The sequence below is a fragment of the Mobula hypostoma genome, chromosome 5 (assembly GCF_963921235.1).
Source record: "Mobula hypostoma chromosome 5, sMobHyp1.1, whole genome shotgun sequence".
Lineage (NCBI taxonomy): Eukaryota > Metazoa > Chordata > Chondrichthyes > Myliobatiformes > Myliobatidae > Mobula > Mobula hypostoma.
This window is the reverse complement of record NC_086101.1, coordinates 137900966-137927473: the sequence shown is the minus strand read 5'-3', so window position 1 is coordinate 137927473 and position 26508 is coordinate 137900966. Positions and strand designations below refer to the sequence as shown.

The window sequence follows — 26508 nt, the reverse complement described above, 5'->3', positions numbered from 1 at the left end:
ACTAAATTCATCACTTCTCTGGCCATCCAAGGTTCTCTTGTCTTCCCATCCCTGTTAGTCCTAACAGGAACATACCTTTCCTGTGCTCTGCAATTGATCTTCCTGGAGTTCTACCCAAATTGATTCACCTCCTCACGCCCTGTTACTTGTGAAAATGCCATCCCCTTCTCTCAATTCCTGTCTCCACTGCATCTGCTCTCAAGACGAGGCTTTTCATTCTAGAATCAAGATGTCCATTTTCAAAGAAAGGGGCTTCCCTTCCTCTACCATCAATGCGCCCTCAACTGCATTTCTTCAATTTTATGCATGTCTGCTCTTGCCCCATCCTCCCGCCACCCCTACCAGGCATAGGGTTCCTCTTGTCCTCACCTAACACCCCACCAGCCTCTACGTCCAGTCCACAATTCTCTGAAACTTCCGCCATCTCCAACAGGATCCCAGCACCAAGCACATCTTTCCCTCAATCCCACTTCCTGCTTTCCACAGGGATTGCTCCCTATGCGACTCCCGTGTCCATTTGTCTCTCCCACTGATCTCTCTCTGGCACTTATCCTTGCAAGCGGAACAAGGGCTATACCTCCTCCCTCACTACCATTCAGGGCCCTAAACAGTCCTTCAGGTGAGGCAACACTTTACCTGTGTGTCTGTTGGGGTCATATACTGTATCTGGTGCTTCCAGTATGGCCTCCTGTATAGAGGAGGGATCCGACATAGATTGAAAGACTTTGCTGAGCACCTATGCTCTGGTCTGCCAGTTAAAGCGGGATCTCCCACCGGCCACCCATTTTAATACCACTTTCTATTCCCATTCTGATATTTCCATCCATGGCTATCTCCACTGTCATGATGAGGCCACACTTAGGTTGAAGCAACAGCTCCTTATATTCCTAATGGTATGAACATGGTTTTCTCCAAACTTCCAGTAATGCTCCCCCTCCATCTCCCATTCCCTTTTCTGTATCTCATCTTATCTCCCTACCTGTCCATTGCCTCCCTCTGGTTGCCCCCCCCCCCATTTCTTTTTTCCATGGCCTTCTGTCTCTTTCACCAATCAACTTCACTGCATTTTTTTCTCCAGACCTGCTGAAGAGTTTCTACCTGAAACGTTGACTGTACCCTTCCATAGATACTGCCTGGCTTGCTGAGTTTCTCAGATTGCCAGAATCCGCAGATTTTCTCTTGTTTGTGATTGGATTCAATCTTGTCTGACCTCTCTATTTTGTCTCCCCTGAGTGCAGCTGTGATGTTGTCCTGATTAGTAGTGCAACTCCTCCTCCTCTATCTTTGACAAAAACTTAATTGGTACATTAATCACCCATTCCTGCCCCCCCCATCAACCAAGTTTCTGTTATGGCCACAACATAGTTCCATGTACTGATCCATGCTATACATTCATCACCTTTACCCATAATACTCCTTAACCTGAAGTTTGCTCTTTGAAAAGGTTCTAATTGCACCCTATACTAATTTGCTTACTGAATTTAAGAATGAGAATGCCTGGAGTTAGAAGTTAGTCCTTTAAGCTTGGAGAGTAAAATGATGTGCTTTAAGCCAAATTAATAGTCTGAACTGAATACAATGCCTCATTGAAATTAGAAGCTGACTAAACTATGTAGAAACTCAACTACAACAATCATTTGTTTCAGGTGCTGTGACAAATTACTGCATAACTTGGTCAGTGCCAGAAACAGCATTTTATTAACATAGTCCAAGTTCTGTGGTGAATTGAAATACAGTCAACATTATTAAAAACACGTAACTTCAGCGATTTGTTTTTTTTTACAAGGGGGAATGTAGAGAGCTTTCTAAAATTTAAAATGGTGGCTTAATTGTATTGAACCTAGTATCCTACACAGTAACATTACAGCTAAATATACAGGAGACAAAAACAAGTACTTAAGGTTTCCACAGCTTAAGGAGACCGTCTTCACTGTAGGTTCCAATTAGATTCTGGTGTGGATGGTGAGCAATTCCAATAACATCTTTCTCGTGAACCTGCAGAAATGAAGTAAGTCAGTTAAAGCTCCAAATTTCCCTACTGTTATATCTTTGAATTTGGCTGAATCCCACAATTACAATGCCTTCAATGACCCTGGCTAAAATTAATCTCTCCACTTTTCATCAACCAGTCATTACTAATAAATTTTAGTGCTTCGTCCTAATGAAGGACCTTGGCCTAAATGTCAACTGTCCAGTTCCCTCCATAGATGCTATCTAAAGGCTTGTGCATACCAGCTTACGCCGCAGCCTACGCAAGTGGGCTACGCCATTGTGAGCATTTATACTTGTGTGTTGGTCTGCCTGCATTGCTCTGCAATTCACTGCCAAAACGCTAGTTGGCGGTGGGGTTTCTATGCCACTGTGTTGAGTTTCTTCGTGTTGAAACTCAACACAAAGAAACCCAAACTTCAAACAATGGTGACTGAAACTGAAGGAGGGTGAATTTTCTGTGCCTGTCCAGCCACTGACAGACATGGACAAGGAAATGCATTTCAAATATTTTCAGATGTCGGCAGGTAGATTTGACGATTTGGTTCATCGTCTCCAACCATACTCAGAAACTGGCAATCACCATTCGAGTTTTAGCCTCAGGTGGAAGTCAACAGGCTGTAGCAGCTAGCTACAAACTGGTGTCAAGCACAGGGTCTTCCATAATTTCGGAGGTCTGTAAAGCTTTATGGAAAGCATTGCAGCCAGAGTTCCTTCCCTGCCCTTCAGTCGCCCAGTGGGAAGCTACTGCAGCATAGGAGGAAATGCAATGCTACCAAGCGGACCAATCACAGTTGTTGCGGGCTGTGACGCCACGACGTGTAGTTAACATTTTGGGAGAGGTGCGTGTTAGGCTACGGCATAGGGTTCAGCATAGATACAGCGTAGGGTTCGCGGCTACGCCGTACCTTCAGCGTACATTTAACGCACAAGTATAAATCAGCCTTTACCCCAGTTCCTCCAGCTTTGTACATTGCACCAATTTTATCAATGGGTTCTCTTCCCACTGTGGGCTTTAATGACTTCCAGCAATGAGTACATTGCTTCAGACATGTACTGCCTCATCACCATGACTGCTGAACCCACACAATCTTAAGTCCTCCATTATTGGATGAGAAAGCAACATTGCCTTTAACCTCCATTATAAATGTCAACTGCAGATTCCATCTCTCTCTCTAACTGTCTGAAACCAAGCCAAGACTGCATTTTTGATCCTTACATGGGCTTCACAATAACACCGCCAGATTTCATCCATGCTGCAGCTAATTTTCTAAAACCTTCATTCATAATCCACATGCCTTAATTTTTATGGGGATTAAAAATAAGTCATCCAAATAATTTGAGTGCTGCAACTATGCTATACATGCCCTCATTCAACTAGCAGCTTGATCTTAATTACTTTATTAGCCACTCTTCAGCTGTAAAGGCCTTATGATTTGGAAATTCATTCTCAGCTCCTTTACCTCAAAGGCATTAAAACTTAGTATCTTTTTACGTGGCTTGGAGTCTTAATTTTTTTTGGTGTTGCAAAGGTGCTTTATAAATAATCGTAAACTTCTCAGCTTACAAATGTCAAACTTATGCACAGCCCATGCATACAAATGAGCATTTGGGAGACCGGCAGGATGGATTTGCTGGCAACTACAGTACATGTACTTATTAATGCAAAGATAAAGGACATCAAATGGGTTAGAAATAAGCAAAAGTACATGAAACAACGCCTTCAGAATATTTTCTAACACATTGTGTTTGGCTCCTGCATCAAATAAACCAAAATGTCTTTAATATTAATCCTGTTTTTAAAGATTTCAAATTTTGATATATTTAGTTTTATAGAAATTTCTTACCGTCAATGTTCTTTCCAGCTTTCCAGTCACTGTACTGAAACAGTAAAGCACAAAATCTTCACCAACACAGTAGATCCATTCGCCACGAGGAGAAAGGCAGCAGCACACAAAATCACCTCCCTCTCTTTTACCAGAACTGAAGCTCCTCACAATCTGCCACAAAAGATAGTTTAAGTTTAAGCTTAACCAATGTTTGGCTTGAAATCAGTTTTATAAAACAGAAAGTGGTTGTTCCGGTTGACATCTTCATTAGTTCCCACCACCCCCAATAAATGTTCAATCACCATTTTCTATTTAGATAAGTTTGCAAATATTTACCTCTCAAAGTTTATTTATACTGCAAATATGTGGCCTGACAGGCAGTAATACCACAGGCCTACAGTCACATAATGGACTCGCGAGTTTGATTCAACACTAAATCTCTAAAAGAATTTTATCCCGAAAAACACATGAACCAAGTGTGTAAAACAAATCCAAGGAAAGGCATAATGAAATTTATAAAAAGGAGGGGGATAAAAAAAAAAGTAAGGTTGCCATAGATATACGTTGCACTAATTATATCTTCTGAAAAGACAGCAAATTTCCCACTTTCAAAAGCAATTATCCTCTAATATCCAAATAAAAATATTGATTGCATTAGAAAACTATCAGCCCAATATAAACCTCTCATGTCTCACACTATGAATGCACTATTAATGATATTTTCATAAACTTGTTCCAAGAAATAGTACAACTCTTATCTAATATATACTTAAATAAAAGCATCTTCAATGGAAATAAATCACTAGGGTAAGTTGCTGCACAGCCATACCTGTCCTTGCATGTTCATGATGACCACTGTATTTGATCGATTACACACTACAAAATGTTCAGGGTTCTTCGGCAATAGGTGTACACTGTTCACTGTGATATCAGTACCAGCAGAGCTTCCCAATGACTTAAATGTATTTACACATTCTGTTGTCTTCACGTTCCAGATCTGCAAAAGAGATGATAATTAAACATAAAAAATCAGCCTACCAGTGACTCAGCAGCTGTCTATACATGAAAGCCAAACACAATATGGTATTTATTCAAAGATTCAATGAACAAAACCTTACATACATTACCATAATCAAACAAAATTTGTTTAATCTATTATTCCTATATAAAACCCAGCTTTGTCACACTTTGATGATTGAAATAGATGTTGATTCTGATACACAGCAGTTTGTTTTTTTATTTAATTCTAAAGGTGGTCGAAAAGGGATAGAAGAATATTACACTCTGATGGTTAACAACTACATTGTAGCACAGTGGTCATGTTATTGAAGTAGTAATCGAGGGTTGATTAATAGGTAAGAAATAGAAATTCAAATATCTCTAGGACAACTGAGAAATATTTAATGAATTAAATTTATTTTGGTCAGTACAAACATAACAAAAAGCATCATTTTCAATGATGATTTCATAGGACAAAATTACAACAAAAAACATAGATATTCTTTAAAACAGGTGTAGGCTGAAGCTACAGCTTATTACGCCCACCCCTCTTATACAATATATTTGGTGTCAATCATCACATCAAAACAAATAATTTCATAATCTTTTAACACAAAATCCAATTCCAGGTATCATTTATTTACATTACTCCCATTCATTTTAAGTCATGTATTTTATATTTGTTCATTAAATTATTTTTAAATAATTTTTTAAACTTGTTAAGTGTGGTGCATGTTTGTAAATTCTCACTACAACTGTTCCATAGATTCACCCCTTTGACTGAAATACAATGATTTTTTACATTTGTTCTTATCCTTTGTTTTTGAAATATACATGTTCCTCTCAAATCATGTTGACTTTCTCTCATTTTAAACAACCTTTGGATACTTATAAATTATTAAAGATAACTTATTTACAAGATAACTTATAAATAATATAAATTATTAGGTAAACTCAGAGTAAAATAATCTGGTCTCGTTGGTAATGGTCATATCTGGTGGTGAACCTGTGTTCTTTGGGGAATAAACTTTTTGCCCAGCAATGGCACTGACTTTTTAATTATCTTCTGAGATGGCCCCACAAGACATACAGGATGGGCAATTAAAGATGAGCTTTGACAATAAGACCCATATGCTCCAAATAAATAAACCATTACTTGTAATACGATTTAGCCTTGAATGAAACAACAGGATGAATTACAGGTGATTTAACAGTAAATTATATTTTCTTAATTCTCTAACTACAGAAGTAGTTGCACTTGCCATGTTTTCAGTTTTGTATAATAAGGTGGAGCTTAGGAGGGATTATGGCGCCTAACGGCGATTCCTTTGCTTGCATCTTCAGAAACAGCTCTATTTCCTTCTTTAATATCTTTATTTTTCCCTGTCAGGGTTCTTTTGAAGACCCTGACCTGCAGTTACATGCAGGCTTCGGTTCTTTGCAGGAATGGGACCTGTTCTCAGGGTTCTATGACTGGCTGTTATTCGATGTGCCAAGGGCTTGGCCTGAGTCTCACATTGTGTTCGGAAGCCTAAAATCTCGGGCTCTGGAGACGGGCAGATTGAGGGTTGGTGTCACAGCAGGAGACTCGTGTGTCATCAGGGAGGCTGGAAAATCTTTCGCTGTGGGCCCAAAGATCCGAGGTCTTTGCGATCTTTGGACACAGAGCTTGAAAAAAGCGACTAAACGGACTTTTAACATCTTAAACCAGAAGGTTGTTGTTATGTCTCCGGCTCGCTGTGAAAATGGGGGACACCTCCCTCTCCATCGCCACGGAGAGAGAAGCTGTGGTTTGTCAAATGTTAGATGAAATGCAAAACCTCTAGGGTAACTTTGGTCTGTGACTTTGCTATTGCTTAGCATATGCTTGGGCTCGGTGACGGTACCAATGCGCTTGCTGTTGGTGGGGGGGGGGCGCTTGGGGCTTGTTGCTTGCTGCCGCTTACGCTCGGGGAGGGGGAACTGGGGGGTGACTTTGGGGTTCTCATGTTTAACTGTCGTTCATTATTTGGGGCACTTCTCTGTTTTCGTAGATGTTTGCCAAGGAAAAGCATTTCAGGATATACTGTATACATTTCTCTGACATTAACTTTGACTTTTGAACCTTTGATAATCACCAACGTATAACATTTTTCATGCTAATACTGTTTAATACCTTTACACTGCCATCAGAGGATGCACTGAGAATGTAATGTCCATCTTGTGTAAAAGTCACTTCATTAACAAATGACGTGTGACCTCTGAACTCCTTCAATGTTTTTCCAGATTTTAGACCATGAATCCTACCAAAAACAGAACATATAATTAACATCAACAGTGGCAAATTACTCACTCAAATTCTCACCCCAGCAACCAGTCAGTCAAATATTACTGAGCTTTTTCCTTTAACCTTAGAGCTAGAATTGAAAAATAGTAAAACGTTTTATCTCTGCTAATATACATTATTTGCATTTTTTTATTTCCACCTTTTCTGCCCTAGGACCTCTGCCCATAGGATCTTATTCCAGAAATATGACTTCCTCTACTGTTATTGGAGCCCTCAAAGACATTGCCTCCATTTCCCACCTTGCCCAGGCAGTTTCCATGCTATAATTGCTATATGTTGTATGGTGTTCCTTTGTTCCTTCCCTTTTATCCCATGAGCGTTCATATCAGGCATATCAATCTTCACCAACTTTACTGGTTCTAATAGGGAGCTATCATGAATCACACTAACCCCCTCTCCCCGACTTCCTCACTTCCACAGGGACCACTCCCTATGACCCTGGGCTCTGTTCATTCCTTCACACCCACCTGCTCCCAGTCCCTTGGCACTTTTCCCTGCAACCATAGAAGATGCAACATCTGCCCATTCATCTCCTCCATTACCTTCATTTGAACCTCCTACTGCCTGCTTTATTGTATTCAATACTCAGAATGTGGTTCGAGCAGACGATTTGCGTAGCACCTGCATTCTATGGCCAACTTGAACTTTCACCTGCACGTCATTCCAACTTCCATTCCCACACCAACTCATCTGTCCTTGGCCTTCTCCACTGCCACAGTGATGGCAATGGCAAACTAGAAGAACAACAACACATATTCTGCTTTGGTAGCCTACAGCCCGATGATATGAACGCTGAATTTTCCTATTTTAGGCAACAAACTTCCACCAATCCATCCAGTTCTCTCTCCTTTTGTTCACCTCTTCAATCCTGCCACCTTGTTACCCAGACTCATCACCCTACCACACCTGCTTTGATCTACCTGTAAGCTACATACCTGTCCACCTGTTTTTTTTTCTCCCTTGATTCACCTCACCTATCCCCTTCCTTCCCTCCCTCCTCTCACTTACAAATACTGGCCATCTTCTCTCTACGCTCAGTTCTTATGCAAAGTCTCAACCCAAAAATGTCGACTATCTCTTTGCCTCCACAGATGTTACTTGAACTGCTGAGTTTTTCCAGCAGTTATTTATCACTCCAGATTTTTCAGTGCAGTTTTACTCTATTTTCACTTCCTGAGATTGAATATTAAAAATCACTAGTCTTGTACAAAGCAGACTGTTCAAGCTCAGCATGAGATTCCTTTCTGCAATATGGATAGACTGCTTACTGCTTTATCAGCCCCAAGCATAAAAATAAAATCTTACCGGATTGTTTGATCAAAAGATGCGCTGAGAATCTGACTGCTGTCTTTAGAGAAACTGAGGCAGGTCACTCCCTTACTGTGAGCACGTTCAAATCGGCGTAGGCACTGACCACTCTGTATCTTCCACACCTGTGGGAAGGCAAAGATTCAGCCAACTATGTACATACTGACCCTCTATAATAGCAATCGAGCCATCCATATCCCTTAGCTGTTTCTATTCCTTCCTAAACCTACCCCAAGGACATTGTTTCCTTTTGAAAGTGAAAATTAAATCTGCTTCCACTACTCGTTTGGAAAGTGAATTCAGTGACATGACTGTTCTTTACATGAAAAATATTTGGTCACAAGCATCGAAAGCATTAACAACCTTGGGATTTAAAAGGAGTGCATTTTGGGATCTTCTGATTAAGTAGGTAGCATACATACAGTTGATGGGATGGGAATTTGGTTTAAGTGAGAATTTACTTCAGTGAGATTAATGAAATTTTAAGAATTGAACATAACTTTTATAACAAGATCAGCTAGCAAAAGGAGGTCAGTAATGCATAGTTATTTTAACAAACAGTAATTAAACCATAAAAATCTTTAGGAAGTTTATTAACAGAGATCAATGAGCTCAAGATCTCAAAAGATGAGGTGATGCTGGAGACTATTCAGTACACCAGGAAGAGAGACATTTCTAGACTATGAATTTCAGAGTAGAGCTAAGAAATGAGCTGGCAAAGGAGAGTTCTCAGTGGTAGGAGCAGTGGTGACTCAAGACTCAGAAAAACCTGTTACAATGCAGAACAGGGCAGTTAAATGTAGCAAATTACCTCCTCTGAACGGCATGGTCTGCTATGTGTATGTGTGTGGTGGGGGGGGGGAGGAGAGAGGTGTTGGGGATTCAGGGTATAGCAATTAAATGGGAAAAGTAATGAGCTGTCAATATCGATCAAAATTAACTAGCAGACTACCTTATACTCTATTGTCGCCAAACAATTGATACTAGAACGTACAATCATCACAGCAATATTTGATTCTGCGCTTCCGCTCCCTGGAGTACAAATCGATAGTAAATATTAAAAATTTAAATTATAAATCATAAATAGAAAATAGAAAATGGAAAGTAAGGTAGTGCAAAAAAAACCGAGATGCAGGTCCGGATATTTGGAAGGTACGGGCCAGATCCGGGATTAGGAATCCATCCTACAGATGCTGCTTGGCCTGCTGCGTTCACCAGCAACTTTGATGTATGTTGCTTGAATTTCCAGCATCTGCAGAATTCCTGTTGTATGCTTTATTTTAATTATTTGCACTATTTGAATAATGATATGATGATTCCTGGATCTCTACAGCATAACACTGTGGGCTGAAGGGCCTGTTCCTCTACTGTACTGTTCTATGTTTAACAACTTCATTGCAAGTGGATCTAAATGATCAGTTCAGAAGTGAAAACTCTGTTACAAGCTTCACAACTTCAAAATATTTCCTCAGTGTAGCTACCCACCTTTATCTTTCCATCCTGTGCTCCTGTTGCTAACATTTCAGTGTCACGACTGAAACACATGCAAAGGACTGCATCATCCATCATCATGAAGTTATCTTGCGCCTGGTATTTCAGATCCTAGAAAATGACATATGAGGATTTAAGAAAAGTGAACAGAGTGCTGTCTACACAAGAACAGCAAGGACACACATGGTGCAGCACAGGAGAGTCAGCTTACTGTTTGCTTTTCACTCAGGACCTGGACACACAACCTTCCAATTTACATGCATATTTCATTACCGAGTCCTAACTAATAGTAAAGCTAACCAAACAGATTTTCATTACACCTGTCATAAACTGCTAAATCTACTTACAAAACTATCTTTGGCATTCACTGAGAAACAATTAATCATCAAACAACTTGAACTATATCACTAACTAATCCTACCCAGCCAAATAATACTTAGCTCTGAATCATACCATCTTAAAAAGTACTTAAGATTCAGATTCATTTATTTATCACACATACATCGAAACATAGTGAAATACGTATTCGCATTAACAACTAACACCAAAGAATGTGCTGAGGGCAGTCCACAAGCATCACCACACATTCTGGTGCCAACATAACATGACCGCAACAACAACAGCAACAAAACAAGTCACTCCCACCCACTCAGATTGGTTTCCAACCAGGACAGGCTTCCATCGGACCTCTATTTCCAGACTTGCCAACTTCAGTCTTCGACCTTTGGTATCAATCCCAGGATTATGGAACTTTGAACTCCGGCTGCCAACCTAGGGAGTTGTCTCTGGCCCAGATTTGCAGACATCGGGCCTCTGATTTCTGGACATGCAGTCTCAGGGGCTTCAGCCATCGGGCCTTGACTTCCAGAGTCACTGGCTTTGGTCTTCAACCTTCGGTATCGAACCCAGGACTTGTTGCTCATGGACTTTGAACTCCAGCCTCAAAGTCTGGAATTGCATGTACCTCTGACCTAGGACTCACATACATGGGGCCAGTTTGTCTCAGTCATTGAGCATGGAAACGCTGGTTATGCTCCTCAGCACATGCTGACCACATCCATCCATGGGGATTCACTGGCCTTCAACTACAGAACACTCTTTCCTGGACCTGGCTTCTGCCCTTCACTCTTCATTTTTGCCCCTGAGCTCTAACTCCCCTCATCCCTGTCTCTGAACCCTAACCTGTTCCCCAACATCCAATGCTGCCCTCAAAACCATCCCTACAAACCTAAAAAACAAATGGCTGAGGCACGACCTCAACAGCCATTAGAGCTTGGCCTCAACAAGTTGTTATAACTCAGTTTGCAGAACATCAGTTACCAAGTATGCAAAGAGTAAAAATATAGCACCGAAATACATAATATCCATGCAGAAAGTTACCAATGGATTTGGTATGTCTAACAGAGCTTGTTCTGGAGATAAGAGCAACAAATTCATTAAAATCCGTGCCTGGTTAGTTGTTCTGTATGCCTACGTTAATCTGATAATAAATTAATTGATTTAATAACAATGAAACAAGAAATTTTTTTCATATATTCAGCAGCACACCAGAATGCTCTCGATGTATTTTAAACCGTTCAAAACCAGTGCCAAATTTACTTCAGGAATTAATAGACTTTTTTTTTCCAAATATTCATACATAAAAATAAAGACCTTAATATTAACAATACTATAAAAATGTTTAAAAGAAATGCACTCAATCTTGTCATTCCTCTGTTTTTTAATTTCATGGCCCCTAAGAGTATTGAACCCAGAAGTGGCATGACTTTAACAACGGCCATAGCATCAGAAAGAGCTAAAAAAAATCACAATCATGACATGTCAATTGGTTTTTAAGGTGTCTGTGCAGAGAAGCCAGATCTTTAAACTAACACGTAATGAGATATTCTTCTGGTTTTCTGTACTTGCCTTTCTAATTTTGCCAGTGGTGAAGTTCCATACTTCAATAAAGCCGTCGACAGAACCTGTAACCAAATACTGGCCATCTGGGGAGAACCGAGCACACTCCACGTGGGACTTCTGCCCAAACTGTTGAAAGCATAAATCGGACAAGGTATATAACTGACAATTTTCCAAAAATTCTGTTTTGACATGTAGCTTCCCTGCACTTGAACTTTAAGTTGTTTATTCCATTCATATATGAGGGTTATGTTTAAATGAAACCTTGAAATCAGTTCTCAATTTATAATGTACTACTTCACCTGCTCATCAACAACAATTCATGAAACACTAGAAAGAAACCAAGAGAGATCTTAACTGTGCTCAGTGATGTGAATGGCACAGCCAATGCGTCAATGCAAACTCTCAGACCTGAGACTCCCTTTGCAACTGGATCTTTGACTTTCTGAGCAATAGACAGCAATTAGTAAGAACTGGCAGCAACACCCATGCCACAATTATCCTCAACACCGATGCTCTCCAAGGTTACATCCTCTACTCAGTCCGCTACTCCACTCTCTGTATATTCATGACTGCGTGATCTGATTCTGCTCTAACCCCCATCTACAAATTGGAAGATGATACCACTGTAGTGGGCTGTATAATATCTCAAATAACAAGAAGTCTGAGTGCAAGAAGGAGATATAGAGAGCCCAGTGACACGATGGCATAAACAATAGGCTTTCCCTCGGTGTCAGCAAAACAAAAGAGCTGATCATTAACTTCAGGAAGGGGGGCAGTGCACATGCTCTGGTTTACATCAATGGTGTTCAGCTCATGAGGGTTGAGATTTCCTGGGAGTAAACATCACAAGTAGCCTGCCCTGGTCCAACCATGTATACACCACAACCAAGAAAGCTCATCAGTGCCTCTACTTCCTCAGGAGGCTAAAGAAACTTGGCATGTCCCCTTTATTCCTCACTAATTTTTATAGATGCACCACAGAAAGCATTCTATCTGGATGTGTCAACACTTGGTATGGCAACTGCTCTGCCCATCATCGCAAAAAAGAGCAAAAAAAAGCAGAGAATTGTGGACACAGATTAGCATATCACAGAAAACCAGCCTCCATACTATGGACTCCAGCCACATTTCTCGCTGCCTTGGTAAAGCACCCAACCAAATCAGACACCACCCACCCTGGAAATTCTCTCTTCTTCCCCTCCACCACCCCCAACCATCAGGCAGAATGTACAAAAGCCAAAAAAGCACATCACCAGGCTCAAAACCAGCTTCTATCCCCCATTAAAATACTACTGAATCATTCCCTAGAATGATAAGATGGACTCTTGGCCTCACAATCTACCTGGTTATGACCTTGCACTTTATTATCTATCTGCACTGAACACGTTCTCTGTAACACTTTATTCTGTACTCTTATTTTACTTTGCACTACCTCAGTGCACTGTTGTAATGAACTGAATGACATGCCAGACAAGGTTTACACTGTACGGTGCATGTGACATAATAAACCAACTTACCAATTTAACTTAGCGTCTTACTTAACTTCATCATTTGAGAAAGCTTGATTCTGTCTTGAAACATCCCCAAGTACCTAACTTTCACTAAATCTATTTACAATATTTACCTTGATATGCCTGCTGAGTTGTGTGGGAAATTTCTCCTCTTCTACATCTTTCACAGCTGCTTTTCCTCTGAACAAATCAATTGTCATTCCGGGGGGCAAAAGACCCTGATGCTGCTGCCATTTTAATGCCTGGAGAAAAACAGATAAAAAAGGGGTAAGGTTTAGCATAAGGCTAACACATTTATCAAAAAAATTTATATACAAAATAAATTTCAATCTCACACAACTTACGTGAAACAAATTTTTTTCAGTTTGCATTTCTTGACTATTATGGGCCACTTTCCTAAAATGCAACCCTACCCCTGTCCCAATCAGTATTGTTTTCATTAACAAAGGTAAGAGTTTTCATACGTTTTTAAACGCTTATTATTAATATCAATGTTGCAGAAACATTTATAGGTGTCTTTCAAATGACAGTCACTGCTCCAAACAACTTATCATTAAGTACCTCTCACCAGAATGCTCCAGTATTGAAAACAAAGACCTGACCCACCTGACCCAACAAAGCCATGAGACGTGATGGGGGCACCACACTGACTTCACCTGCCAATGCCTGAGCGATGGCTGCTCTCCGCTTCTCTTTACTGCTGCCATCTGGGTAAGCCTAAGTACACAAATACAAATGTTTGCTGAGACATGACCGACAATTTAAAGATCAAATTTTCTAACTCCAAATACACCTTTACCAGCTGCAAAAACACAAAAGCATTTCATGCACTACTTTGCAGAATTGATGATTTAGTGACAACTTCAGAGAATTACCTTGCTTCTGAGGTTTTGTTTTTCAGTGTAACAAATAAAATTCAGTAAAGACAGAAGAAACTGCAGATGCTGGAAACTTGATGTCAGCACAATGACATCAGCGCCGGACCTGGGAGTGGAGGTTCCCGGGTCCAAAACCAGTTGGGTCCGCTCCTCAGTATGCTTTCCATCCGTGCCGGGTTGAGCGTTGAGATCACAACTTGACCTCATAAAATAAAAGGGGGAAAAATACTGCGAAAGTGTCTGCGTGGGGAGTGGCGCACCACACAGTCTCTCTCTCGCTCTGCGCCTTTTAAAAGCCATGAAAAAGACATCATCATGGACATGCAGCCGCGCACACATGTATACGCAGACCACACTCGCACGCACGCAGGCACACGCTAAAAAAAAGAAGAAAGAGGGGAGAAGGGGTGTAGCAAAACTCTGTGGAAAGTGCCCTGTACTCTTTGTATCGATGTGAGAGCAAAAGGTACCATTTTTTAAAAACATAGCAAGTTATGATTATCTGCAATAAATATACAATAAAGACGGAGGAAGCAGATTCAATAATTACCTTCAAAGGGGAATTGAATGCAGCACGTGACATCAAATGTAATTCATCTCATACCAAAGGGCATTTGCCAGATACTACACGAAGGGTTCTCAGAAGAAATATTTACCAGCATTCCTAGTATTGCATGACTAATCTTGTAACTATGCTGACCAGTGGATATTAGATTACTGGATAACTAAGAACTAATACAGGCACATGTTGCTGCTGATGGAACACCTCATATTGGCTACAGAACTTTAATGTGAAGGCACCTAAAGCAGGTTGGTACAATTCATTTCAGAAATTTCAGCAGCAACATCAAATTTTGCAATGGCTGCAATATGATTATAACATTCCTGCTAGCTTTAACTTTTAAAATAATAAACTGTGATTACAAAGCGGACCAACATTATGAACAATAACACAGTCAATGAATAAAACACCTTTTCAGTTTATTCAATAGTCATTAGTTACTGGGAAATTATTTTAAAGACTGTTATTTGCCAATAAATGGTGAATTTTGAATATTAAATAAGGGCATTTTATTGATCAATTAGATGCTTCTTAACAATGTTGACCACTTTGGGATCACATATGTTCTTTGGAAAAATCAAAGTAGGACAGTTTGTGACTATAATGGAACCACATGAATCCAGTGTCTTTTATTGTTGCTGCAAGATCAATTTGTTTCATGATTTTTTCAATTCAGACAACCATATGGATTAATGAAAGCACAGAGAATAAACAGAATGCTAGTTTTTTTTATATTTTAGAGATACAACACGGTAACAGGCCTTTCTGGCCCAATTACACCCATGTGACCAGTTAACTTGGCAGTAGTTTTGCATCTGATTTCCCTAAAGCAATGATTAGCAATAGGTGTCTTCTCAGGCAGAAATTAACCTTACTGAGAGAAATGAGAATTCACAAAATTAAAACAAAGTCCCTGAAAAGTTATTTTGATATTAAACATATGAACAAGATAACCTGCAAGTTCAAAAGTGGCCTACTTGTTTTCTAAATGTTGCCAAATGGCAGATATTAATTACCTCACGAGGATCAAAGTAAGACCTTGCCAGCAGGTTCTCGAGATGAATGTACCTCTCCGGTTGGGTTTGTTTTAGCATAATCATGGGGTCAGTCTGTCTGAGCAAGGATCTGGCAGCACCCAACTCACGAAGCTCAATCAATTCTAAAACTACCTGGAAAAAGAACACAAGATTTCAAATTACTGGTGATATTCCAACCTATTTTACAAAGACTGCAATATTGGTATTTCCCTTACAGTAAATGTTTACCAGGGAAAAGCCATCTAAATCATTCTCTTTGTGTGTCCAATGTTGAAGAAAATGGCTCTCAAATGTCAAACATTTTAAATTTCAAGATATCAGTCTTCATTCAACAGTCATGATTTGACAATCACAGATAATATTGATTGGATAAATGTAAAATGGAGGCCATAATCAGATCAGCCGTGATCTCACTATATGGCAAATGAGGCTTACATATGAAGATCAGTGCTGTATTAATACTCCTACACCTTCTGCTCTTACACAAGTAATTCACTATCAACCTTCTGTTACAAGTATTTATAGGGACTGAGGCAATTTCAAAAGCTTGTTACAAAAATCAATATTAAATGTACACCAAAAGTTTTGTCAGCATTTGTGAAAAGAGAAACTATCATCACAGGTAGCAAGATTAAATTTGCATAACTTATATAGCCTTATTCAAAATAATACCTTGGGATTCTTACATCTATTTGTGAGAGCATAAAGGATTTTAATTTCGCACATGTGAAAAGCACTAACAGCAGTTTTAATCACTTTATTGAATGATAACAGAACACCAATATTTTTTAGTCCAAAGGAAAGCATTACATTGAGCACATGAAAATAGTTCGATATCAAAATAACAACAGATATAATTAAAGGTTCTCTGCGTATATATCTATAAACCTTCTTCAATATAATTCTCATTTTTATGAAATTCCTTCAAACCTAGGTTCTTGTTCACCTCAAATTATCTATACCTCATTACCAACAGCATTATTCTATTTACTGTTAAGCCTAAGTTCCATGCTGTCCTTCCATGAACACCATTCTTGTTCAGTGTTTTCCTTATAGTGAACATGAACAGAGACCTTAGAAAGTTTGAGAGATTTCGGTAGGTCTTTTGCTGTTATCCTTGGGTACTTTTTAACCTCCTTCAGCAATGCACGTCGTGCTCTTCGTGTGATCTTTGCAGGACGCCCACTCCAAGGGAGAGTAGCAACAGTACTGAATTTCCTCCATTTGCAGACAATTTATCTTGCTGTGGACTGACAGACACTCAGGTCTTTAGAAATGTTTTTGCAGCTGTATCCAGCTTCGTGCATCTCTACAATTCCTCTTCCAAGGATCTCTGAAGTTGTTTTGATCGAGGCATGGTTGCACATAAACAAATCTTTCTTGAGAAGAGCAGCTCTACCAGCAACCCGACATGGTGTGTCTTCTTTATAGGACAGGGCACCTCTATAACCCACACCTCCAATCTCATCTCATTGATCAAAACATCTGACTCCAAATAGCTTTTGTAGAAGGCATTACCCCACAGATTCACATACTTTTTTGAATCTACACTGTGATTGTTTAAATGGTGTACTCAGTATTGACGAGAAGTAGTACAATTACTTGTGTGTTATTAGTTTAGGCAGATTGTCTATCATTATGACTTCAATCAAGATCAGATCGTATTTTATGTAATTAATGCAGAAAACCAGGTAATTGCGAAGTGTTCACACAATTTATAACTTGCAGGTTTGCAAGTTACAACAGGCCATGTCTAGACATCTGCACCACAAAGATAATTGACAATTAGATGAGCAAGAAATTAAGTTATGAGAAATGAGACCTGAGAGTTATGGGACTAAAGGAATTTGCAACCATTTTTCCATGATCACACTTCTTGTCACAACATTTATACATCTTTTATAAATTAAGTATAGTCCCAGACTTATCAAAAGGTCAAGACCTACAAAGGAATTTCAGTATCATAAAATTTTTTTTAATTGATCACCGTAGACAAAACATTGCTCAGGGACCACTGAAAATTAAAGTCTTTTCACTTGGACTATTCAAAAAAAATTAACTCACCAATCAAAACAATTTTTTTGATTGGATGAAACTTTTAAAATACAATCATTCAATAATCCTATTCAATATCACTCAAATTGTAATTACCTTTTGCTTGTAACCATTTTTCCATCTGTCATCTTTGGGCATTGTTGAAATTTGGTGCTTGTCACAGAATTTATACTTATTCTATGAACTTATGTAGTAATTTACTAATCAGAAATTAAAAACTGGGATCACAGAAGTGTACCAGGCCAAGCTCACTGTTGACCAGAATGAAATTACACTTGGAAACCTTTAGAAAATCTTCAATTCAAAAGGCAGTGCTGAAGAAATATTTGTTAGGGAATATTCTGGACTTCGTTTTATAGCAAATAACTTCAGCAACTAATTTCAGCAACCAATCTTTAGACCTGAACATGGGTTGTAGATTAAATTTTAAATGCAGCCCTGGACAATAGTTTCCAGGAGCTGTGGGCACCAGTTAATTGAAAAACCAGACAATACTGATTAACATTCTGGAGTGTGGGTGCGAAGGTGGTGTGAAAATTATACGTAATTCAAAGAAAACATTGTAACTATAGAATTGTCCTTTGATGTCTAGCATATAAAATGTCATGTAATATTGGGTCAAGCAAAACTTTCTCTCCAGAAGGGTTTCAATATAATGCCTGCTGCTCGTTTTTGTTGAATCAAACACTTCTATATCCACTAGCTTCAGTGCCTCTCCAGTGACTTTGTTCACATCACAACGACATTCACAGAGCATATTCCCCTATTTTACACGATTTAACACTCACAATGCAGAACTCAGCCACTGCATCTCAAGGAATGATCCAACTTACTTGTAATATTTGATTATCTTACCTGCTCATATAAATCAATAAGAGTTTTATCAGGCAGCTTCAGTGACTGTATGGCTTGCAACACAGTGTCCCAGTGCCCACTGTTAATATCTGCAACGAAACTCTCAATACTATCCACTGTGTTTAGGGAGACTGTGGTCTCCTCCTGTAAGGTTGCCAGGGTCCGGTGCAAGTTGTTTTCCTTCAAGTATTGCATGATCAGGCGGACAACGCTAGAAACAGAAATAATAACTCAATTTGTGCATAACATAAAACCAACTTGGAACAGTGCCCTGTATTTCCCACTTAAAAAGGATATGACCACATTCAGAAAGAAATTCATTCACATTCGCAGAAAGTTCCAAAGTGGCCACAGCCTAAATGCCAGTAATCTAAAATAAATTGAATTTAAATTCTTTAAATTATAGACTGGGTTCTTCAGGGAGGTGTTAGAAGTATTAATGTGACAATAACTAGAAAACCAAATTTTGTGAAGTCACTAACTACCAGAATTCCTTGTTTTTTTTTTAAAAAAATCTATCAATTGTCTGGGCACAAAAGTTGTCTCACCCCAAAATTGGCCCTTCTGACATAGCACTGAATGCACTGAAGTACCTGAAGTTATGTAACCACTTCACTGCGGCACAGCTTGAATTCAAACTTACTACTAACCAGATGAAAGCATAATATTGCTGCTTGACAATGGAAGACTGAATATAAAGTTAACACTTTACCCAGTGAATAACCTGCTGCACACTTTGTAAAGACAGAAAATCTGCAGATGATGCAAGTTAAAGGAACACACACAAAATGCTGGAGGAACTCAGCAGACAAGACAGCATCTATGGAAAAGAGTAAACCATTGACGTTTCAGGCTGACACCCCTCGTCAGGACCTGAGAAAAAAGATGAGCAGAGTAAGGAGGTTGGGGGAAGGGAGGAGGAAACACAAGGTGTTAGGTGAAACCAGGGGAGGGGCGAAGTAATGAGATGAGAAGGCCACTGGTGAAAAAGATACAGGGCTGGAGAAGGGAGAATCTGATAGGAGAGGACAGAAGGCCATGGAAGAAAGGGAAAAGGGGCAGAGCACCAGAGGGATGTGATGGGCAGGTAAGGAGAGTGGGAAATGGGAATGGTGAAAGGGGGGGGGGGTGGGGCATTACCAGAAGTTCTAGTTATTGAGTTCATGCTATCAGGTTGAAGATTACCCACACAGAATATATAAGGTGTTGCTCCTCCAACCTGGGTGGGGCCTCACAGCAGCAGTAGAAGAGGCCATCGACTGACAAGCAGGAATGGGAAGTGATATTAAAATGTGTGGCCACTGGGAGATCTTGCCTTTTCTGGTGGACAGAGCGTAGGTGCTCGATAAAGAGGCCTCCCAATCTATGTCGGGCCTCACCAATATAAAGGAGGCCACACCAGGAGCACCGGATGCAGTAGATGACCCCAACAGACCCACTTCCCTCAATCCTCCTTCCCCTCTGGTTATAACCACCCACCCACCGCTAAAGAGAAAAACTGGAGAACTTATCTTGTGAGGCTTTATGGGTGAAACTCAGGAATAAGAAATGTATGGTTATATTAATGGGGCTATATTATAGACCACTCAACAGTTCACAGGACTTACAGGTGCAGAATTGTAGAAAGATCGAAGACTGCTCCAAGAAGCACAAGGCTGTTATAGTAGGTGATTTTAACTTTCCACATACTGACTGGGACACCCATTCTGATAAAAGGACCAGATGGGATAGTTTGTCAAATGCATTCAGGAAAGTTTCCTTGATCAGTATACAGAAGTCCCAATGACAGCATGTGATACTTGATCTCTTATTAGGGATTGAAACAGGGCAGGTGACAAAACTTTGTGTAGGGGAACACTTTGCATCTAGTGATCACAATGCCATTAGTTTGAAAGTAAATATGAGAAAAGATAGGTCTGGTCCCCGGGTTGAGATTCTAAATTGGAGAAAGGCCAATTTTGATGATATCAGAAAGGAGGCTAAGTGTGGATTTGGGACAGGCTGTTTTCTGGCAAAGGTATACTTAGTTAAATGTGAGGCCTTCAGAAATGAAATTTTGAGAGTACAAAGCTTGTATATGCCTGTCAGAATAAAAGGTTTAGGGAACCTTGGCTTTCAAGAGATACTGAGGCCCTGGTTAAGAAAAAAAGGTGCATAGTAGGTATGAACAAATGAGATATTTGAGAAGTATAAGAAATGCAAGAGAACACGTAAGAAAGAAATCAGGAGAGCTACAATAAACCATGAGGTTGCCCTAGCAGACAAGGTGAATCCTAAGGAATTCTACAGATATGTTAAGAGCAAAATGATTTCAAGGGACAAAAGTGGTCCTCTGGAAGGTGAAAATGGTAATCTATGCATGGAGCCAAAAGAGATGGGGAGATCTTGAATGGAATTTTTGCATCTGTATTTACTAGGGAGATACACACAGGGTCTACAGAAGTGACACAGAGCAGCAGTGAAGTCATGGACCCTATACAGATTACAGAGGTGGTGGTGTTTGCTGTCTTGAGGAAATTAGGGTGGATAAATCTCCAGGACCTGACAGGATGTTCCCTCGGACCTTATGGGAGGCAAGTGCTAAAATTGCAGGGGCCTTAGCAGAGATATTTAAATCATCCTTAGTGACAAGTGAGGTACTGGAGGATTGGAGGATAGCTAACATTGTTCAGCTGTGTACGAAAGGCTGTAAAATACACCAGGAGATTATAGGCTGTGACTATTACATCAATAGTGGGAATGTTATTGGAAGGTATTCTAAGGGACCATATATTTGGGTATTTAGATAGACATGGACTGATCAGGGATAGTCAGCATGGCTTTGTGCATGACAGGTCATGTCTAACCAATCCTGTACAGCTTTTTGAGGAAGTTACCAGAAAAGTTGATGAAGACAAAGCAGGTTCAGTTGGATTAGACATTGACTTTGTGAGAGAAGCCAGAGAGTGGTAGTAGATGATTGCCTCTGACTGTGGCCTGTGACGAGTGGAGTACCATGGGGAGCGGTGCTGAGCCGATTGCTGTTCGTCATCTCTATCAATGATCTGGATGATAATGTGGTTAACTAGATCAGCAAGTTTGCAGATGACACCAAGATTGGGAGTATATTAGACAGTGAGGAAGACTACCAAAGCTTGCAGCGTAATCTGGACCTGCTGGAAAAATAGGCGGAAAAATAGGCAGAAAAATGGCAGATGAAATTTAATGCAAACAAGTGTGAGGTGTTGCACTTCAGCAGGACCAGCCAGGGTAGGTCGAACAACGGGATCTGTGAATACAAGTCCATAATTTGTTTAAAGTGCCGGTACAGGTAGATAAAGAGTTGTAAAGAAAGCTTTTGGCGCATTGGCCTTCATAAATCAAAGTATTAAGTACAAGAGATGGGATGTTATGTATATTGGCGAGACCCGACGCAGACGGGAGATCGTTTTGCTGAACACCTACGCTCTGTCCGCCAGAGAAAGCAGGATCTCCCAGTGGCCACACATTTTAATTCCACATCCCATTCCCATTCTGACATGTCTATCCACAGCCTCCTCTACTGTAAAGATGAAGCCACACAGGAGGAACAACACCTTATATTCCGTCTGGGTAGCCTCCAACCTGATGGCATGAACATTGACTTCTCTAACTTCCGCTAATGCCCCACCTCCCCCTCGTACCCCATCCGTTATTTATATACACACATTCTTTCTTTCACTCTCCTTTTTCTCCCTCTGTCCCTCTGACTATACCCCTTGCCCATCCTCTGGGTTCCCCCTCCTCCCCCTTTTCCTTCTCCCCGGGCCTCCTGTCCTATGATCCTCTCATCTCCCTTTTGCCAATCACCTGTCCAGCTCTTGGCTCCATCCCTCCCCTCCTGTCTTCTCCTATCATTTTGGATCTCCCCCTCCCCCTTTCAAATCTCTTACTAGCTCTTCCTTCAGTTAGTCCTGACGAAGGGTCTCGGCCTGAAACGTCAACTGTACCTCTTCCTAGAGATGCTGCCCGGCCTGCTGCGTTCACCAGCAACTTTGATGTTATGTTGGAGTGGTGTTAAGACATTGGAAAGGCCTAATTTAGAGTATTGTGCACAGTTTTGATCACCTACCTATAGGAAAGATGTAAATAAGGTTGAAAGAGTACAGGGGACATTTACAAGGATGTTGCCGGGACTGGAGGACCTGAGTTACAAGTAAAGATTGAATAGGTTAGGAGTTTATTCCTTGGAATGTTGAAGATTACAGGGAGATTTGATAGTGGTATACAACATTATGTGGGGTATAGATAAGGTAAATGAAAGCAGGTTTTTTTCCACATAGATTGTGTGAGATTAGAACTAGAAGTCATGGGTTAAGGGTGAGAGGAGAAATGTTTAAGGGGAACATGAGGGGAAACTTCTTCCCTCAGAGGGTCGTGCAGGTGTGGAATGAGTTGCCAGCACAAGTGGTGCATGCATGGTCGATTTCAACATTTATGAGATGTTTAAATAGGTACATGGATGGCAGGGGTATGGATGGGAATGGTCCGGGCACAGGTTTATGAGAGTCAGCAGTCTAAATGGTTCAGCATGGACTATATGGACAGAACACCCCGTTTCTGTGCTGTGACTCTACCATTGTTCTACCCATTAACCAACTCACCAAATCTGTAGCTTTAGCATGATTGTCTCGCTAGGCACAGTATTCAGTTTTCATGCACTTTGCAAATTGATTAATCACACCTTCTACATTCACACCCAGATTGCTAATACAGATATAACTAACGGCACTCATCCCTGTTACACACTTCTGATCACAGACTTCCAATTACAAGAACAACCATCAAATTTCACCCTTCATATCAGGCCAAATAAAATCCTAAATACTAAACTGTCCTTTATTCCATCAGCTCTTGGTACCACTCTCCTGTAGGATCGTGGCAAAGATATTACAAAAGCACATATAGTTTATATAAAACAGACTAACCTCAGCAACACATTTACTTACCTCTTCAAAAAATTGCATCAACTTATTCAAACAGGATAACCCCTCAATAAGAAAAGGCAATAATCTTTGAGTAATCCCTTTTTTTCCAAATCCAGATTAGTCCTGTCCCTCAGATGTTTTTCCAACAATTTCCCTACCACTGTCACCAGATTCACTGGTCTGTAAACACCTGGTTTATTCTTGCTGCCCTTCTTAAATAAATGTATATTTGCTACCCGCATGTCGTCTGGCACCTTCTGTGATCAGAGAACTCATAACTTGTACTCTATCAATAGAAAGGAAGACGAAAGGCAATGTTAGCATTCATTTTGAGAGGATTAGAAGATAAAAAGCAAGGATGTAATTCTGGGGCTTTATATGGCACTGGTCAGACCACATTTGGTCCAGAGAAGTTTAGAAAAATAATCCTGGAAGTTTAAGGTGTTAACACATAAGGGAGGAGGGAAGAGGGTTGATGGCTCTTGGCCTCTACTTGCTAGAGTTTAGAAGAATGTCGGGGAGGGGATCTCATTGAAACCTACAGAATATAGAGTAGACATAGAGACGATGCTTCCAGAAGTGGGAAAGTCTAGGAAACCAGAGAACACAGCATCAAAGTAAAAGGATGTTCTTTTAGACTAGAGCTGACAAACAGATGTGAATCAGTGGAATTCATTACCACGGGCAGCTGTGAGTACATTTAAAGTAGAGGTTGTAGATTCTTGATCCATCAGTGTCAAAAGTTATAGGGAGAAGGCAGGATAATGTGGTTGAGAGAGAAAAATAAATCAGCCACCAGCAAATAGCAGAGCTGACTCAATTGCCAAATAGTCAAATTCTACTCCTGTGCCTTGTGGTCTAAATCTGTTTCCCTCCACAGCTTTCTTTACAAATGGAACAAAAACCCCAGGGTTGGTTTAATGCAGCTTAAAATAATCACACAGCTGAGCCCAACCAGTTGCAAATGATACACTGGGTCATTTCACAGTCTCATAATAGAGGGCATATATAAGGAGAAAGAACAGTTTGAAAGGGGATGTGAGGGGCAAGTAGTGGGTGCCTGGAGTGTGTTGCCGGGATGGTAGCGGAGGCAAATACGAGGGGGCATTTAAAAGACTCTTGATGGGCAAAACAACATATTTCACATCATCCAGTGATATCAAACCTGATGATGTGCAGAGAAATTGCACTGAGTAGCAAATGGGATTACTTTAGTTATGTTTTTAAATGTTATCACGACATTATGGGCCGGAGGACCTATAGCTCTGATGACCAGCTCCATGTTCGACAAAGGTTCAGAATTTGCAGATTCCCCCCGCCCCCCTCACCGGAAGCTCCAGGGGTTAACCTGCCAAAGGCCGCGCATCCCGTGACTGAGCTGGAAAACCTTCCGTATATTCCAACTCAGTAACCCACTTACTCTGCCGACTCGATTTCTATCGACATGACGTCCGACCTACGACTTCCCCCTTGCCGCCAATAAGACTAAATAAATACAGTCCGCCGAAGCCTTCCCCCAGGCCGCAGCCTCCACACACACATCTGCTTCCCGCCCAGGCAGGAAGTTGCTCCTGCACCAATCAGGGGAAAGAGGAGCACTTGCCCAACGGCCATGCGCGACAATCTGCTGCGCTCTGTTGTCGCCAGCAGGGTTCGCTGTTGTGGAAATGGGAATGGGTGGCTGAGGGGAAATAAAGCAAGAATAGATGCTGGAACCACGAAGGGGAAAAGAGGAAGAAACATCAAGTATATATTAAGGCAGGTGCAAAAGGCTTCAAGATCAGTTGAAAACTGGGCTAATAAGTGAGGTTTCAGGAAGTCCAAATACATGATTTTTGGCTTTAGAAGAAAGATTCCTGATTGTGAATTACGTCTATATGATTCTCCACTAGAAAGAGTCAAGGTATTCAAGTTTTTAGGTTTTTAGGTCTGGTTTGATGAAAGACTTACTTGGAGGGTTCATATGGATAAAACAATTGGAAAGTGTGAGAAAGTTTTAAATGTTACAATAAGTATTGCTGGATGCGTCTGGGGAGCAGGGCGGGAAACGATGTACTTAATATATCTAGCTATGATGTTAGGTCAGTTATAGATTATGGTTGTATTGCTTATGGTTCTGCTGCTACGGCAGTGCTTGGAAAACTAGACACTGTGCAGTCCAAAGCACTTGGATTCTGTTGTGGAGCTTTTAGAACAACATCAGTCCCGGCATTACGTGTGGAGAGGGGAGAAATACCTCTACATTTAAGACGAACTCAGTTGGGCCTGCAGTATTGGGTAAAACTAAATGGATTCAATCACAGCTGTCCATCAAAGTGTCTTTTACAGGGGAAGTCAGAGCGCCAAAGTAAAATTAAGATACCCATTTTTAGATTTGGTTAATAACTGGGCTGTGAAATTGAAACTGACTGAGGAAGACATAGTTGACCAAATTTGCTTGCCACCCGTCCCTTTTTGGCTCTTTCCAGAACCAGAAGTAGACCTATTCCTCCTTTTTCAGCTTCAAGGAAGCAGTGCAATTTCATCAACGTTGATCACAAATGAATATTTAAATAATAAATGAGGATCTTACCTGAAGACTTTTACTGATGGCTTAGTGGACCCAGAGAGCAGGAGGGCAGGATTTGGGATGTATGTGTCTCAGCTTGGAGTTAAGATTGGTCACCGGGTCTCAGATGGTGTTTCTGTCTTTGCAGCAGAATTATTAGCAATCTTCTGGGCCTTATGGTGGATAGAAGACTCTCGACCACGTAGGGTTATCATCTGTTCGGATTCTGCTGCTGCCTTAGAGTTTATAAAAGGGAGTAAATCAAAAGCTCG

At 40.5% G+C, this 26508-nt stretch overlaps 1 protein-coding gene across 1 annotated transcript; it reads right to left on the bottom strand.

Moving 5' to 3' along the window:
- Window positions 1-1659: 1659 nt before the first annotated feature.
- On the bottom strand, window positions 1660-25251 carry smu1a (SMU1 DNA replication regulator and spliceosomal factor a). The gene is made up of 12 exons (XM_063047655.1): window positions 25109-25251; window positions 18743-18953; window positions 15812-15964; window positions 13962-14072; window positions 13469-13597; window positions 11851-11970; window positions 9937-10053; window positions 8449-8576; window positions 6973-7099; window positions 4648-4815; window positions 3837-3989; window positions 1660-1995 (listed from the first exon to the last, which is right to left on the bottom strand). Exons 1-12 carry the CDS (start codon window positions 25132-25134, stop codon window positions 1897-1899), a joined length of 1542 nt encoding a protein of 513 aa, XP_062903725.1. The 5' UTR covers window positions 25135-25251; the 3' UTR covers window positions 1660-1896.
- Window positions 25252-26508: the final 1257 nt, after the last annotated feature.